At 45.9% G+C, this 18,748-nt stretch overlaps 1 protein-coding gene across 1 annotated transcript; it reads left to right on the forward strand.

The window, feature by feature from the left end:
• The first annotated feature begins 4,619 nt into the window (after positions 1 to 4,619).
• On the forward strand, positions 4,620 to 17,994 carry LOC132389849 (NACHT, LRR and PYD domains-containing protein 3-like). Its single transcript, XM_059962411.1, has 5 exons — positions 4,620 to 4,688; positions 14,631 to 16,368; positions 16,963 to 17,049; positions 17,206 to 17,373; positions 17,539 to 17,994. The coding sequence occupies exons 2-5, from the start codon at positions 14,699 to 14,701 to the stop codon at positions 17,624 to 17,626; spliced, it is 2,013 nt and encodes a 670-aa protein (XP_059818394.1). The 5' UTR covers positions 4,620 to 4,688; positions 14,631 to 14,698; the 3' UTR covers positions 17,627 to 17,994.
• Positions 17,995 to 18,748: the final 754 nt, after the last annotated feature.

Genomic DNA, 18,748 nt, shown 5'->3' on the forward strand with positions numbered 1-18,748 from the left:
GCGTCCCAAGCATTTCAGACAGAGAGTAATTCCAATGTGTCGTCTTACCCGGAACACCGAAGACAGCGAGAATAGGGTAAAATGCAATCCTTACATCCCGGATTGTTGGTAGAGCCATTTTTCGGATATTGCACAAAATGTACCGCACTCCTTGCACTAAGGACCACTCGCCTGCGCTCTGAGCTTGCTGCCCTTTTATATATTAATCTACGCCTCGATAAAAATAAAACAACAGGCACAAAGGTTGCACAATGACTCAAGTTAGTTACAGTCAGTGAACAAACAAGGCGCCGTTTCTAATTCTGTGTTCTCTCGGCACCACACCGTCTAGCAAAGTAGACAATCAGGAAGTTCTTAAAGCTGTTCCAGGCGTTCTGCATTGAAAATGCCAGTCGCCTAGTTCTATTGTTGCCTTGATATTCATTTTTTGTAATATTAATTGTATGCTATCTCGGTCCATATCTCTCAAAGCAAATGTTTGCTCAGTGCGAGCTCATGTTTTATCCTGAACACAACCACACGTTATGTGAGCATTACAGCAGTCTTGCACAGTCTGCATTAGTTGCCCAATAAATGAGTGGAACATACCGATTTCATCACCTTATTCCAACTTTGCTCATTTTTCATTTTTTTTAATTTATTTTTTATTGAAATTCATCATTGAACTGACATTTCCATAAGATGTATTTCAGACATTGTACAAATATATCATATAATCACATATGTTACAAAACTCCACATAGCATTTATCTGAGGTAAACACTTATAGAAAACAGTGGAAAGAAACTAAAATAAGCAAATTGAAAAGTAAACTATGTACACGTAGAGAGGGATTTTTTCTAATAACATATTCATTGATATGTGAGAATAAAATCAGGCCTGTGAGGCATTGTGTAGTTAACCCATTTTACCCAGTATGAATCAAATTGTTCCAGCTAATGATTAAAATATGCTGTTATATTCTCCATTTTGAAAATGCCCATTGTAATTTCCATCCATGAATCTAAATGTGGGCTCTCCTGTGATAACCATTTCCTAGTAAGAGTCTTTTTAACAGCCACCAATAGTATATTCATTAAATATTCATCAATTGTATACCATTTGATTCAGATTCGGAAGGAATTTGTCAGCTATGTCCATGATAACTCCTGTTCTGTCGGAAGAATAGAGGGTTGGGTAAAGTTTCGCCAAAGAATGTTCAGTGCCTTTAAGCCGTTTCATTTTCTTCATCAAGAATCCTTCGAACAAAACATACTTCGTCGGGGAGGAGCAGTAACACGACCTGAAAGAGAATTTAAATTGTTTCAAGAAGTCTCTCCTAAGCGACTGGGTAAAAGTTTGGACTTTCGTATTACCACTTATGAGAACTGTTTTTGCATTATCGTTTTAAGAACTGCTTTCGGATTCTCGCTTTAAGAAGTGTTCGAGCTGCCATATCGCAGCTGACTTCCGGTTGTTAATCGTTTGTTTACTTTTTGTTTTTTTAGCAGTGTTTAATAAATGTCTTAATTGTTATAAAAACCATGTTTTTGCTGTTTTCGTTGTTGCTGGATTGTAACATATTCATCTGAACTTTGGAAAAGTCTGTAACAAGATCCCGCATGACAGCTCATCTGGAAGGATAGGTCACGTGGGATTCTCGGAGAGCTGGTGAGCTGGATTCTCACCGGGTTCAATGACTGAGGGTGACTGAAGATGGATTTAACGAATGGATGTCCGTGACGAGTGGGAATTGCATGTCAGTGTCGAGGCCTCGTTAATTAGATATTCATGTCATTGATTTTTATATGATTGTACATGGCATGGTTAGAAAGTTTGATATTAAATTCAGGAGTCTGCTTCATATTGCAACAGGTTACAATGAATTTTCCCAACTTACTGTTTCGGATGTATGGCGGGTCTCCATTGTGCTTAACAAGGTACCATATAACTATCTGATAATAGCCAAGTGATATGTCCAAAGGAATCTTGACCGAGTTTAGATGATAATAATGGTCTTACAGTTCTGCCGGAGATAGCATAGTGGTTCAGAACAAGATGTCATGATGCTATGTGTGAGATTGCATTGTTCAGGATGTCAGAGTGATTCTATATAGACGCAAACCATGTATTGCCACTGTTGTCAATGCCAGGGGATGTAAAACTCAAAGGAGATGGTGAGAATCAGGTGTGACTGAGAAATCTGTATAATTCAGTGACGAGAGGAATGGATGTCCCATTAATCAGCAGAAATGTTTCAACCCACACTGCTGTAACAGCTGTCCATTACTCACCATAGCGCCACCAGTGGTAGGAGGGCCAAAGCAGTGGGCGCTGTCTGCTCAACCTGCCTTGCCATTGCATTGACACATCACTCCCGGTCGAGGACACAAGATTGGCTCCGAAAAGGGAATTGTGTGCAATATAGCACGTAGGTACCCCGGACGTCCCGGCACGGTGTACAATAGATGGAGAGAGCGGGAATCGATGGGCTCAGCTGGATCAGGCCCTGTCAGGGCTTCAGTGGACAGGCTCACGATGTTTGGAAGTGTTTGCCTCAGTTTAATAACAAAACCGTGTTCTCCTGTAAACCCCAATTAATGTTTGACCCTCCTGTTATTTGTTTTGTTACAGAGAAACAAAAGCTGATCACACTTGTCCTCACAATGGGTCAATGCGCGGGCAGGGGAGGACTTCCAGTGCCTTCAACATCGGGAAAGGTCACGGGTATGTTGGCGAATTATTTTAATTTATAAATACTCTGCTGATTCTGCGACCGTATTTAATTCAATATTGGGAATTCACAAAGTGTTTGTGAAAACTGATCAGAGAGATAAGAGAGAGAGTTAACATTTCTGGGGGAAATACAGTCAAACGTAGAAGGTGTACAATTACCGTCTGCTGCTGCTCCTCTAACAGATCGTGATGCACATTGAAATAGTGAGTTACTCTAGAAGACAAGACATTCTGCAGATGCTGAAAGTTTTGGGCAATAAAAAGACACACGAAATATTGACAGAACTCAGCAGGTCAGGCAGTATCCATGGAGAGGTACAAATATTTGACATTTCGGATGAGGACCACAATGAATGGAAAGTAATGTGGCAATATCTAGAATTTCTGTTCCCTCATTTCCAGTCCGATGAAGGGCCTTGGCCCAAAACGTTGATTGCTTATTCTCCTCCATCCCCATATACATATACTTCGCATTGTGTTTGGTGATCTTTAGGTTAAAAAGTGAAGTTACTGTCCAGTATGAGGTCAGTAATTTCTTTAATGCTCCTCATTTTCCTTTACAGGTCCGGGCTCAGTGATCACGGAGCTCCTGGCAAGCTGGGACGATTTCCAGCTGCTGCAGTTGACGGACTTCTACCGGGACAGGCTGGAGCTGGCGATGGAAGGAGGGGTTCACGGAGTGAGTCTGGCGTTAGAGGCTGAGAAACAGTTCAGCAGACAGGAACATCGGGTGAGTGGGAGGGAGAATGGGTTCGAATTTTCCCACATCACAGGACTGATGGCTGTCGGATCTCTGACTCAACGGATATTAAATAAGATAAAAGAATAACTGGGAAATAAATACTCCACATACAATCCGGAACATGTGAATCTGAACCAGAGATGGAAAGAGGTGAAAAGAACCCGCGGACTGGTGGGGAGCTGCTCGATGTTCAGAGTGAGTTGAGCAAGTAACAGCATTAATTGCAAATACGACAGGAAGTTTCAATCTGTGAAAAATGTACAGAGTGACGGCAGGATGTCAGTGAGAACCGGGACATCATCAGTGAATGCCACAGGAGCCTGGGTGTGTTCAGTTCTGGGTGGAGATAATTCTGTTACCATCTGTAACTGCAAACAGTGTGAATCGGGGAACATTGCCATGTTGTAACGTGTAATCACTGAGAAAACCTCTACTGGAAAAGGGAAGCGAAAGGTGTCAGATGTCAGCCAGTAATCCGCTGTCATTTTAGACACTGGCGGACTGAGGAGATGAATCACATCATAAATTCTGAAACTTCTCTGAGGCTATTCAGTCTGTTATATAAAATAAAATCCTCCAGTTTTATTTCTTCCTCTGTGATCGTTATTTTATGATTTCTGCTTTACACCGTCAAATCCGGTGAGGGATTATTTATGGAACTGGAGCCACGTCAATGAAGCGGTCATAGACCAGCCAGGATCTCATTGACTGGTGGACCAGGTTCACAGTGAATGTCCCTCCCTGTGCTCTGCACTCAGAATGTACACTCCATGCCCAGACAGGATCGGCACCCGTCCGGGTGACTGCTCAGTCTGATCCCGTTACACAGCACATCATTTACTTCTCATTCTCTGTGTGAATCTGCCAGTCCCCAATATGTTCACCGTTACTCTTCACAGAAAATCTCTGATCTTGCTGATAAGGGAGAGCGGGCGGACAGTTCTAAAATCCTCCTGAGCCTGGTGATGGAGAAAGGCTCCCACGCCCGGAGGGTGATGTGGGAAACCTATATGAAAATGTGGAATGATGTTCCAATGTTGGACAAAATACTTAACGAAATACAGATGTATGGTGAGAAAATATCAGAGATTAATTCAAATTTGGATTGAATACAGCACACTTTAAAATTTTACACATCTCCCTCAATGTGTTTAAATTCAAACAGGTTGTGATCCCTCCCATCGATCAAATCCTGCTCAAGGTTTAATCAAGGTTCTCAGTGAGCTGAAAGGTAAGTGAACGTGCATTGAACATTGAAGAGTATATAACAGGAATAGGTCATTTGTCATATAATATTGTGCCGAACCAGCTGAGAGGTAAATCTACATAACCCAACTCTAATCTCTCCTTCCTGCACCATGTCCATACTCCTTCATCTTCCTTACATCCATGTGTATATCCAAACGTCTCTAAAAAGCTTCTAATAATTTGTCTCTATCACCTTACCGGGCAGTGCGGTCCATGCAGCCACGGCTCTCTGATGAATAAGAAAGCTCTCCCTCACATCCTGCTTCATTCTACAGTATCTCACCTTCAATACATTCCCTCTGGTAATAGACATTTCAACCGCGACAAACTGGTGATCGCTGTCCACTCTATCTCTGCCTCTCATAATATTCTCAACCTGTGTCAGAGCTCCCCTCGGTCTCCGACGATCCAGAGCAAACAATCTAACTTCATCCAGCCTCTCATCATAGCACATGCCCTCTGATCCAGGCAGCATCCCGGTAAACCTCTTCTGCTCCCTCTCTAAAGCCTCAACATCCCTCCGGTACTGGGGCGGTATGCAATAGCCCAGAATGGGCTGCAGCAGAGTTCATTAAGTTGAAACTTGACCTCGGTTTCCACCAACGGTTGTAAGTTGCGTACGGCGGTTAGGTTGTTGAGCCACAGGGATCTGACCAGGTAAATATGGGCACTGTGACAGAGAACACAGTGAGACACATGGAAGCATGTTTCTTAGAGCGAATGTTTTCAAAGGTCATTTTGAGGAAAGAGGCAGAGAGCTGGAGAGTTTGAGGAAATTGTTCACACCGCTCCAGGGCCTACAAATTCCTCCACAGCGAGTCTACGTGGAGAAAGGGAGAGGGGGATATGGAAAATGGAATTAAAAACTTATATTTCTTCACACAAGATGTCAAAATATTCTCTTGACTGCCACTGCCCTCTCCTTAACAGAATCTTTCTTATCCGTTTTCTAAACTTCCCCCAGCAGATTATCTTTTCTTAGAGTTGGGCGTCCACTGAAGTTCCAGTCACAGAATAGTAATAATAGCATCACTTTAATTAGAAAATCAGGTGACATCCCAACTGGTCTGTTCAACCACAGAGTAGAATATGAACACATTGTGTTCACATCTACACCCCCTAGTGCAAACACTGCTACAGTGTTAGAGAGGGTGAGATTGGGGGACATATTCCTCAGCTCAGTCCACAGAAGCTGAAATTCATGTCTGCCGGTGTTGTGCGCTGGACACTGTCGAAGGGTGAGAGATGGGAATTAGGACAGAGAAACCAAGGGTTATGGGATCGCGGCAAGGAAGGTGAAAATGACTGAAAATATCTCTAAATAATATTGCAATTAGTTAAACTATGACCGTCTGGATGGAAAGCTCAATACATCTATAGGCCCATCATGACTGTGAAAACGGAGCCCGGGGCAGTTCCTGGGCTCAAGAGATTGTGAGGCTTCATCACTGCAGACTGAGTTAGATCACTCAACTGCACATTTAACAGAGGAGAGAGCTTAGGAAAGACAAACATCACAAAACTTATTAATATTGCATCAGCCCATGTTTTACCTGATTATTCAAAGCTCTCAACAGAAATATAAGGAACCTCGGCCAGAACCCTGGTACTGTCTCTCTCAATTACAAGAACAAATTCCAAAGATGATAATTTAAATATGGGACCAGAGTGAGATGAATCAGGATGTTTACAAACTACTCACCTCTGTTAATGCTGTTCCAGTCCACATCATATCAATGAAACCCCTCAGTTTCTCTGCACCATGGGTTTGGTAAATCGCTACAAGCTTTTTGTTCACTATTCCTCATGTTGTTTGCCGAGGGAACAAACACGACAGTGAAATTCCTACAGCCATTTCTGTACATGAAACAGAATCTCTCCATGACTATTGAAGAACACCATTTCTACCACTGTCATATTCTCTAAAGAAAATATGTCTACAATTAATGTTTTCCTACGCTCCCAATTACAGCCGAACACTTTGAATGGAGACCCCACACACCCCTGACAGGGTTCAGATACACTGCGAGACGGCACACAACCTCTGACAGGGTTCTGACACAGTTTGAGACCCCACACAGCCCAGAAACGGTCCTGACACACTGTGAGACCCCACACATCTCTGACATGGTCCTGACACACTGTGTCACCATCACACCACTGGTAAGATCTTCACACATTATGAGACCTCACAGATCGCTGGCAGGGTCCCGAAACTCTGTGAGACCCCATATATCGCGAACAGGGTCCTGACACACTTTGAGACCACACTCATCGCTGGAGGTCCTGACACACAGCCAGACACCAGACAACCCTGACAGGTTCCGGGCATACTGTGGGACCACACACACCCCTGACAGGGTCCTGACACATTGTGAATCCCCACCCACTAATGACAGGGTACTGACATACTGTGAGACCACACAAACACCTGGCAGTGTCCTGACACACAGTGAGACCACACGGACACCTGGCAGGGTCCTGACACACAGTGAGACACCAGACAACCCTGACAGGGTCTTTGACACACTGTGAGACCCCACAAACACCTGGCAGGGTCCTGACACATTGTGAATCCCCACCCACTAATGACAGGGTCCTGACACACAGTGAGACCACACACACCCCTGACAGGGTTCGGACACATTGTGAATCCCCACCCACTAATGACAGTGTCCTGACACACTGTGAGAACCCACAAACACCCCTGACAGGGTCCTGACACACTGTGAATCCCCACCCACTAATGACAGGGTCCTGACACACTGTGAATCCCCACCCACTAATGACAGGGTACTGACACACTGTGAATCACCGCCCATTAATGACAGGGTCCTGACACACTGTGAATCCCCAACCACTAATGACAGGGTCCTGACACACTGTGAGACCACACACCCCTGACAGGGTCCTGACACATTGTGAATCCCCACCCACTAATGAGAGGGTCCTGACATACTGTGAGAACCCACAAACACCTGACAGGGTCCTGACACATTGTGAATCCCCAGCCACTAATGACAGGGCCCTGACATACTGTGAGACCCCACAAACACCTGGCATGGTCCTGACACACAGTGAGACACCAGACAACCCTGACAGGTTGCGGGCATACTGTGGGACCACAAACACCCCTGACAGGGTCCTGACACATTGTGAATCCCCACCCACTAATGACAGGGTCCTGACACAGTGTGAGACCCCACAAACACCTGGCAGGGTCCTGACACACAGTGAAACCCCACCCACTAATGACAGGGTCCTGACATACTGTGGGACCACACACACCCCTGACAGGGTCCTGACATACTGTGAGACCCCACAAACACCTGGCAGGGTCCTGACACACAGTGAGACCACACGGAGACCCAGCAAGTTGCTGATACACAGAGAGACCCATGCACTTCTGACAGGATCCTGTCACGCTTTGAGACCCCACACACCCCTGACAGGGTTCCGACACAGACACCCCACACACCCCTCGCAGATTCCTGACACACTGGGAGTCCCCACACACACCTGACAGGTTCCAGGTACACTAGGAGACCCCCACACACCCCTGAAAGCGTCCTGATACACTGAATCCCCACACAAACCTGACTGGTTCCTGACACACTGTCAGACAGCTCATGCCCCTGACAGGGTCCGGACACACTGTGAATCCCCACCCACTAATGACAGGGTCCTGACATACTGTGGGACCTCACACACCTCAGACAGTGTCCCGACACACCGTGCGGCACCACTCACCACTGACAGGGTCCTGACACATTGTGAAGCCCCTAACACCACTGACAGGGCCTTGACACACTATGACACCCCACACACCCCTGACAGGGTCCAGACACGCCGTTAGACACCACACAACCTTGGCAAGGTCCTGATGCACTGTGAGTCTCCACACACCCCTGACAGGTTCCAGACACGCCGTTAGACACCACAGAACCTTGGCAAGGTCCTGATGTACTGTGAGTCTCCACACACCCCTGACAGGGTCCAGACAAGCCTTTAGACACCACACAACCTTGGCAAGGTCCTGATGCACTGTGAGTCTCCACACAGCTCTGACAGGTTCCCAGTACTCTGTGAGACCCTACACATGCCTAGCCATTGTCTTGAGACACTGTGAGACCCCACACGTCCCTAACAGGTTCCCGGCACTCTGTGATAACCTACATGTCCCTGACACACTGAAATCAGATCTTATCAGGGAGATTATTGTAATGATCCCTTATGAGGCAGCTAGGGACTGCATAATAGAATAGGATACGCAATATAATGTAGCAGAAGTGAGAGGAAAGCTAGTTGATTTGGAAGCTTCTAAAATCTAACAATAGGTAACAAAAAGAAGCATAAAGAAGGGATGAAGACAAAAGAAATAAGTTATAGTCTATCACACAGAAAATGATGGAGAAACTCAGCACATCTATGGAGAAAGTACAGTAAACGTTTCGGGCTGAGAACATTCGATGGGACTGGAGATAAAACGCTGAGGAGTCGATTTGAAAGCTGGCGGGCGGGGTGGGAGGGGAGAGAGAAATGCCAGGCGATAGGTGAAATTTGGAGAGGGAGGGATGAGCAAAGAGCTAGGAAGTTGGTTAGTAAAAGAGACAGAAGGCATGGAAGAAAGGAAAATAGAGGGTGGAGAGAGCAAAAGAGGGAGGCGTAGATGATCTCGGTATGGTCTGTTGTCTCTCGATGAAACCAGTGCCGAGCGTCTGCACTGTGTCCGCCAGAAGAAGCGTGATCTCCCAGTGGCCACCCATTTTATTTCCACTTCCCATTCCCATTCCGATACGTCAGTCCATGACATCCTGCACCGTCAGGATAAGGGCACACTCGGGTTGGAGGAACAACACCTTTTGAGCAGCGTCCAACCTGATGGCATGAATATCAATTACTTAAGATTCCAGAAAGGCTTCCTCTCCCCCTTCACCGTTCCCCATGCCCTCGTACGTCTCACATGTTATCCCCTCGCCTGTCCATCGCCTCCCTCTGGTGACCCTCCCCACCTTTTTCTTGCTTCCATGGCCTCCTGTCTCTATCAAGAATCAACTTCATACACTTTGCTTCATCCCCTCCCCTCCAAGTTTCACCTGTCACCTGTCACTTCACTCTCCCTCCGCCCCCTCCCCCTCCACCTTCCGAATCTACTCCTCAGCTTTTTGTCTCCAGTCCTGCCGAAGGATCTCGAAAGAAAACGTCAGCTGTTCCACAGCTGCTGTCTGGCCTGCTGAGTCCCTCCAACATTTTGTGTGTGTTGCTTGGATTTCCAGCATCTGCAGATTCTCTCTTGTTTGTGGAATTACAGGCCAGTTTGCCTAACCTAAGTGATTGAAGCGTTGGAGTCTATCCTCCTCATATGTTACACTACCACCCAGCTTTGTGTCATCTGCAAATTAGCCAATGTTACTTTTAATCCCTTCATCTAAATCAGTAATGTATATTGTAAATAGCTGCGGTCCCAGCACCAACCCTTGCAGTACCCGACGAGTCACTGTCTGTCATTCTGAAAAGTACCCATTAATCCCTGCTCTTTGTTTCGTGACTGCCAATCAATTTTCTATCCACGTAAATACCCTACCCCCAATACCATGTGTTTTAATTTGCCCACTAATCTCCTATATGGGACCTTATCAAAGGCTTTCTATAAGTCCAGGTACACTACATCCACTGGCTCTTTCTTGTCCATTTTCATAGTTAGATACTCAAAAAAATTCAGAAGATCAGTCAAGCATGATTTCCCCTTCGTAAATACATGCTGACTCGGATCCTGTTACTGTTATCCACATTTACTGTTATTTCATCTTTTATAATTGACTCCAGCATCTTCCTTACCACTGATGTCTGGCTAACTGGTCTATCATTCCCTGTTTTCTCTCTCCCCTCTTTGTTAAAAAGCGAGATAACTTTAGCTATTCTCCAATTCTCAGGAACCGATCCTGAATCTATAGAACATTGGAAAATAATTACCAATGCGTCCACGATTTCTAGAGCCACCTCCTTAAGTACCCTGGGATGCAGACCATAAGGCCTTGGGGATTTATCAGCCTTCAGTCCCATCAGACTACCCAACACCTTTTTCTGCATAATGTGAATTTCCTTCAGTCCCTCCATTATCCTATGTCCTCTGGCCACTATTATATTTGGGAGATTGTCTGTGTCTTCCCTAGTGAGGACAGATCCACAGTATCTGTTCAACTCGTCTGACATTTGCTCACTCTTCATAGTAAATTCACCTGTTTCTGCCTTCAAGGGCCCAACTTTAGTTTTAACTAACGTTTTCCTCTTCACATACCTAAAGAAGCTTTTACTATCCTCCTTTATAGTCTCCGCATATTGCCTTTTTTTTAGTAATTTTTTATTGTTCTTTAAATGTTCCCAGTGCTCTCGCTTCCCGCTCATCTTTGCTATGTTATACTTCTTCTCTCTTATGTTTTATACTCTCCTTGACTTCCCTTGTTAGCCACGGTGAGAATCACTGATCCTGCCGCTCCCTCTCAAATTGTAGATTAAAACTTAACATATTATTGTCACAACCTCCTAATGGCTCCTTTACCTAGAGTTCCCTTATCAAATCTGGTTCATTACACAACACTAGATCCAGAATTGCCTTCTCCCTGGTAGGCTCCAGCACAAGCTGCTCTGAGAATCCATCTCGGAGGCACTCCACCAACTCCCTTTCTTGGGGTCCAGTACCAATCTGATTTTCCCAGTCTACCTGCACGTTGAAATCCCCCATTACAACTGTAGTATTACCTTTGCAACATGCTAATTTTAGATCTTTATTCAACTTGCACCCTATATCCAGGCTACTATTTGGGGGTCTGTAGATAACTCCCATTAGAATATTTTTGCCCTTACAATTTCTCAGTTCTACCCATACTGACTCTGCATCTCCTGATTCTATGTCACTCCTTGCAAGGGACTGTATTTCATTCCTCACCAGCAGAGCCACCCCACCCCATCTGCCCACCTGTCTGTCCTTCCGATAGGATGTATATCCTTGAATATTCATTTCCCTGCCCTGGTCCTCTTGCAGCCATGTCTCTGTTATTCCTACAACATCATACTTACCAACTTCCAACTGAAATTCAAGCTCATCTATATATAATATTTTTAATCCATTACTCCCCTTCTTGTCACATTGGTCCTATTGCACTTGGCCATACTCTCCGATCCCTTCCTGAGCTTTCTGCCCCGTAAATTCTGACGTCTTTCTTAACTTTTCTTATTCACTCTTTCCCTTTAACTCCATCCTTATATTTCCAGTTCGTCTCCTCCCCACACTTATTAGTTTAAACACACGCGTGTTGCAGTGGCAAACCTGCCTGCCAGAATGCTGGTCCCCTGACTGCTAAGGTGCAACCCGTCCCTTTTGTACAATTCATCCTTACCCCGAAACTGATCCCAGTGGTCTAAGAATCTAAAACCCACAGCTCTGCCAGTCGTCTGTCTCTTTGGCTTTGCTTCAGTGCCAATTTTTGACTCGCAGACCCGTCCACCTCTCAGACTGGCAGTGTCTTCTGTCCCAAGCTTCCAAGAGGGTGAACATGATTTCAAGAGGCACATCCCCCGGGGTCTCCTGTACTTCAAGCTTCCATCTCTTCCTCATCGTCGCCCCCGTTGTCTCCTCTGTTATCTTCGGATGTAACGATTTCACTGTAGGTCCTGTCCAGAAAACTCACGTTTTTCCTGGATGAACCTGAGGTCATCCAATTGCCTCTCCAGTGCCCTAACACGGTCTTTCAGGATCTGAACCTGGACACGCTTTTCACAGTTGTAGCAGCCGGAAACACCATCAGTGTCCCTGACCACCCACATCAGGCAAGCATCACACTGAACCAATTTACCTGTCATCTCTTCACCACCTCTCACCCTCACCAACTGTGGCGTAGTCTCCTCCCTCAGCTTCCTCGCCAAAGACTCGCTCTTTCCTCACAAGGACCTTTCCTCAACAAGGCTGCTCCCCGAGTCAAAGCCGCAAAGCTCAACTCCTTTACTGGCTGCTCCACTTGAGCTACCCCTCTATTTATTTGTCTGAGTTTTTCAAGCTGCTTGGTCACCTGAGCTCGATTGCTCAATCAGCTGCTTTCTGCTGATTCTGAGCTATTCAAATCTTGAATTATCTAATTAACTGCTTTCTGTTAAGATATTCAAATCGTAATTGACTTGATTGCACAGTCAAACTGCCAAAATCTCTCAAGCCAAAGACTCGCAGTTCCCTCACAAGGCTCTACCCTCGACAAGGCCGCTCCATGAGTCAAAGCCCCAAAGCTCCAGACCTCTACTGGCAGCTTTGCACTGGCCGCTCCACTTGAGCTACCCCTCTATTTATTGGTATCAGTCTTTCAAAACCGCTTGGTCACTTGACCTTGGTTGCCCAATCAGCTGCTTCTGCTGGGCTCCTTTACTGACCGCATTTGTTGATGATACAAAAATTGGCGAAGGGGCAGATAGTGCTGAGGAAGCAATGCAATTGCAGCAAAACTTCGACGAATTGGAAGAGTGTCGCAAATGGATTACAATGTTGGGGAATGAATGGTAATGCATTTTGGCAAGAGAAACAATAGGGTGGACTATTATCTAAATGAGGAGAATGCTTAAACATCACAGTGTAATGAGACTTCATGCTGGCTGCTACCAAAATTCCTCGGTCTCTGCTCTCTTTAACTCCCGACCTGTAAACAACATGGTTTTCAAACGTGTATTTAAAGCCATAGACCAGTGGTCTCTCCCGTTTCCACAGACGTTGGCTGACCTGTACTCACATCTACATTCGCGTCCTTCGACAGCTGTGATGCAGAGGGCAGGTCAACATGCTGCATAACTGTGGCCAACTGGACAACGGGTAGTCAAAACTGTCCAAACGTATCACCGGCACCCCCATCCCACCTCTCATCAGGGACGTATATACAGAACGGCTCTGGAAAAGGGCCAGCAGCGTTAGGAAGGATCCCACCTATCCTGCCTATGGGCTGTTTGCCCCGCCCCATGAGGGAGGAAGCTACATAGCATCCACAGCAGGACCACCAGACTCAAAATCAGTTACTTTCCTCAAGCAGTAAGACAGATCAACACATCCACAACTAACAACCGCACCCCACCACCAGAACGATTGAAAAAAAAAATACTGAGTTTTCCATTGCATACACTATCTGAGTTTGAGCTTCATCAGAGCCAGAATAACAATTATTTCCTTCTCCTTTACACTCGTGTATATTCAATCTTGGATCTGTTGAGCATTTACAACACAGACTCTTTAAGAGACCCGGTACTGCAGATCTGCCGTCTCGAACCATTTTCTGGACGAACCCAGTGAGCTGAGCAGCATCTGTGATGATGGAAGTGGGGGGTGGGTGGATTGTCTGTGGTTTGTGCCAAAATGCTGACTGTCTCAATCTCCTGAACAAGACATTGACATTTTCTCCCCCAGCCACCCAGCCACAGAGCAGAAACTGATCAGCGAATATACTTCTTTGCATTTTGAATCAGTGATGTTGAGAGGGGAGGGGGGAGCTGTGATTCCCCGACCTGTTCCTTTGACAGAATGCCAACGTCCCTTTTCTCTATCTCCACACACACCTCATCAACAATGGGGATTAAAAGTTTCTTCCACAAGAACAGTGATATCTGTGGCTGTAGTGAGAGGGTGTCCAGTACGGGACAGTCGGGGGTCAGTAAACTACCAGGGAAATTCTCATCTTCACAGCACAGTTAATATGGAAATATGATGACCATGTGTTTATCCAGACCAGGCCTCTCTGTTCAGTCAGGGGACTGTTATGCAAATTTACTTTACTGTACGGACATTCATTGATTAATTCAACTAATGCAATAGCTTTGGGCTCACTCTTGTGTGCTTAAATAATGAGTTCTGAGTTGAGACATCTAACAGTTTGAACACTGTCTGTTCCCATTGAAGATGTTCAACAGAAACACAAGGAGACTCTGCGGGCACAAACTGAAACACTGAGAGTGAACACGATCCTGATGAGGGAGAAGGTGAAGGTTTTCCACCTGGTTGATCGATACGCTGAGCTCATCGTCATTTCTGCTGTTCGAGATCGGAGACTGGTGGAACATGAGCTGCTGGCAAGACGCAGAGACCACGAGCGTTGGAGAGAGAAACATCTCCACGGAGAGATGGAAAAAATCCAGACTGATCAGTTATTCCAGAGCAGCTTTTCCCGAAGTAAATCCGAATCTGGGAGATCAGCAGCAGTGGCCGGAGTCGCGGGGATTGGGAAAACAACAATGGTACAAAAGATTGTTTATGACTGGGCCACGGGGAAGATATTCCAACAATTCCAGTTTGTCTTTAGTTTCAAATTCCGGGAGTTAAACTCCATTAACTGCAGAACAAACCTGAGGGAACTGATTCTGGATCAGTATCCTTACTTTGGGAATTTCCTGAGAGATGTCTGGAAGAACCCACAGGGATTGTTGTTCATATTCGATGGTTTGGATGAATTCAAACACAGAATCTATTTTGCAGATAAATGGAGAGATACAGAACCTAAGCACCAGTGTCCAGATCCCGAGTGCTGGTGTGAAGTGTCGGAAATTGTGTACAGTTTAATCCAGGGCAAGCTGCTCCCAGGGTGTTCGGTGCTGGTGACCACCCGCCCCACTGCGTTACATTTATTGGAAAAGGCAGAGATCAGGGTCTGGGCAGAAATCCTGGGATTTGCTGGTGAGCAATGGAAGGAATATTTCATGAAGCATTTTGATGATCAGACGGTGGCGGCAGCTGTTTTCAAACACGTGAAGGAGAACGAGATCCTGTATACCATGAGCTACAACCCCTCCTACTGCTGGATCCTCGCACTTGCACTCGGCCCTTTCTTCACACAAAGAGACAGGGACCCACAGCAAATTCCCAAGACCATCACCCAACTGTATTCCTACTATATTTACAGCATCCTGAAAAACCACAGCCGTGAGATTGAGAACCCCCGTGATGTGTTACTCAGGGTTGGTCAGATGGCCTTCAGAGGAGTGTCCGATAAGAGAACTGTGTTTACAGATGGAGATTTCAACAACTACAATCTGCAGCCTTCCCAGATCCTGTCTGGGTTCCTGATGGAGCTTTTGGGGAGAGAGGATTCTGCCCAGTGCGTGGTGTACACATTCCCACACCTCACCATCCAAGAGTTTGCAGCTGCAGTCGCACAATTCCTGACTATACATCCCGAGGATATCCTGAAATTCCTCACTGAAGCCCACAATACGACAGATGGGCGATTCGAGGTATTTCTCCGTTTTGTTGCTGGTCTCTCCTCCCCATTGACAGCTCGGGGTCTGGAGGAGTTTCTGGGTCCATTTCCTCATGAAACAACCTGCCGGGTGATGGACTGGGTGAAGGAGGAGGTTAAACGCCAGAGTGAAAACACATCGAGTGAAGCTGGTAAAAGGAGGCTCCTGAACACATTTCACTACCTGTTTGAGTCTCAGAATCGTGAACTGACTCAGACCGCACTGGGATCTGTGGAAGAACTTTCATTCAGTGGAATGACACTGATCCCAGTTGACTGCGCGGTCCTGTCTCATGTTGTCAGACTCTGTGATACAATAAAACGTCTCGACCTGTCGTACTGCCACATTTTGTGTGAGGGAATCCAGCAGCTGGGACCCTGGCTGCACAAGTTCCAGGTATTGAGGTAACCTAATTTTTCTCTCACTCTGAACTGTGAAATTGTTCCATTGTGTTGTTCCAATGTAAAGGGATTTGGGTAAAACTATAGTGAATATGATTGTGAAGAATTGTGACAAATGCGATCCCCCTTCCTCCTGTGAGATGTATCTTCCCCAACTCCGTTCCTGCTGTGGAATCTCTCTTCTCCATCCTGCTTCGTCCTGTGGGATCTCTCTTTCACATCCCCCTTCCTCCTTCATGTCCCGTCTTTCCATCCTTTTCCTCAGATGGTGTCATTTCCCACCAACATTTCTCTATTCACAAATCTTCCTCACTGTGGGACTTTCTCCCCTTCAACCCTGTCCCTTCCGATCCACTCACAGGTCAGGAACACTTTCCTAACCATCGCGCAATGAGACAGAATATGAGGAGTTTACAAGGTCACACCGACAGACTAAATTACTGACATCAGTGAATCCCCTGTAACTGGTCAGTGAGGGACATTGACAGTGATGGGAACACTGATCAGTGATTTACTGAAGGGTTTAATGTTTCCTGAAATAACCGAGTGAGAGAAATTCCTTCTGACCCATTCATTAATTTGTCTGTTTCTGTTTAGTCTTGGACGGAATGACCTGGGAGATTCAGGAGTGAAACTGGTGTCTGCGGCTCTTGGGAACTCGGAGTGTAAAATACAGACACTGAAGTGAGTACCAGACTGTGGGAGATTGTGTTTACAGACACTGGGTGTCTGACACTGAACATTAATGTGATCAGTAATTGTGTTACTGATAAATTCTGGAAATTTGTACTGCCCCTGTCTCTCTGTGTCCTTCACCCTCAATCTATCTCTCATTTCCAGTCTGAACCATGTCGAACTTACAGATTCTGGTGCTGAGGATCTCGCCTCCGCTCTCAGTACAAACCGATCACTGATAGAGCTGGACCTGGGATGGAACCCGCTCACAGACCAGTCTGTCCCCGCTCTCCGCCGGCTCATACTGACCCACCCGAGTCTGGAGCAGATCATGTGAGTGTCTGTGTTAATGTTCAATGTGATAAAATTTCAGCAGATCCGCGGGTTTTCTGGTGATGTTTGCCTGTGATTATTGTTGAAACATTAACCCCAGTACCCTGTTACTGACAGGGTTATATAATCTGTTTTTTTTCATCTTTATTTTTCCATCCGTTTCAGGCTGGCGGTGAATAATTTCAGTGGGACTGGGGAAAATGAACTGGAGTCTCTACGGGAGTCTAGACCCGGACTGAGAGTGTACCTGTAAACGTCTGAATGTGTGAATATACCCGTCCACAAGATGGAGACAATTTGGCCGATATTCCCCCCTCCCCCACTTTAACTCCCGCCCTTATCTTTCCGCACTCCAGAAGCAATTCGCAAGGGTTCAGAAATGACCCTGGATCTGCGGTGATCTGGGACACGGCCCTGAAGTGTGATTTGATAATCATCAGTTCCGTGATGCAGAGTGACAGTGAGAAACGGGACTGATTATTCAAACTGCCCCTGGTTGTCGCCGGTCAGCTAATTGTGTGTGACTGTGAGTGAGTCGGGAGCAACTCATTTATTCCCGAACGTCAGCAGCTCACAAATTGTTTAATTTACATTTGTCGATGAAATCAATAAACCACTGTAACATCCTGTCTTCGTTTCGGACGAGTTTGATTTGAGGTTTCTGCTGTCCCCCTCACCCTGGGTGCCCAGGATCTCATCTCCACCCAGCCCCCTTGCTGAGAAACTCAACCCCTCCTTACACTCCACAAAGAAAGGGAGGGGGGACAGAGAGAGAGCTGGCCTTATTTGGCGGTCCTGCATTTCTTTCTACCATGACACTGCGAGGGGAATGCTAACTACACGGATACCTTAAGGACAGAGCAGGAGTTGAAAACGTCAGTATACGGAGCGGATTCTGTACATGGCAGAATATATTCTGTTAAATTATGCCAGCATTTCCCAGAGACAAACGTGTTGGTGGTTGCTCTCATAACTCACAGAACAGCGAGTGGCAGCCTGAACAGCCAATTGTATTCCTACAGCTAATTGAACTCCACAATATTTCAAAATCTAACTGTTCCTCAGGTGGATTCAACAGCGGCTTTGTCCGTCACTAAGGTTTAAAAGTCCACAGCACGGGCAGGAAATTCTGTTCATATACATTTGAAGAAATGTAATAGGGGCATTTATGCACGCACACACACACACACACACACACCACAAGATGTGGGAAGATGATTTAAGAGATGGAGGGAACCGTGCACAGCTCTGAGCTTCATGTTATTGGAAATAAACATTATAGTGGGAAGCTGATTAAAATGAGGAAAACACTGGTGGTCCAGGGCTGATGAAGAACTACACAGCTTGTCGGTACAGCGAGTACATTTCATATCTG

This window comes from Hypanus sabinus, unplaced genomic scaffold, assembly GCF_030144855.1.
Source record: "Hypanus sabinus isolate sHypSab1 unplaced genomic scaffold, sHypSab1.hap1 scaffold_678, whole genome shotgun sequence".
Taxonomy (NCBI): domain Eukaryota; kingdom Metazoa; phylum Chordata; class Chondrichthyes; order Myliobatiformes; family Dasyatidae; genus Hypanus; species Hypanus sabinus.

Coding starts and splice junctions, on each gene's coding strand:
- LOC132389849 (XM_059962411.1), top strand. CDS start 14,699: ATGAGGGAGAAGGTGAAGGTTTTCCACCTGGTTGATCGATACGCTGAG. Junction 16,369..16,962: donor CACAAGTTCCAGGTATTGAG/GTAACCTAATTT, acceptor GTTTCTGTTTAG/TCTTGGACGGAATGACCTGG. Junction 17,050..17,205: donor TGTAAAATACAGACACTGAA/GTGAGTACCAGA, acceptor TCTCATTTCCAG/TCTGAACCATGTCGAACTTA.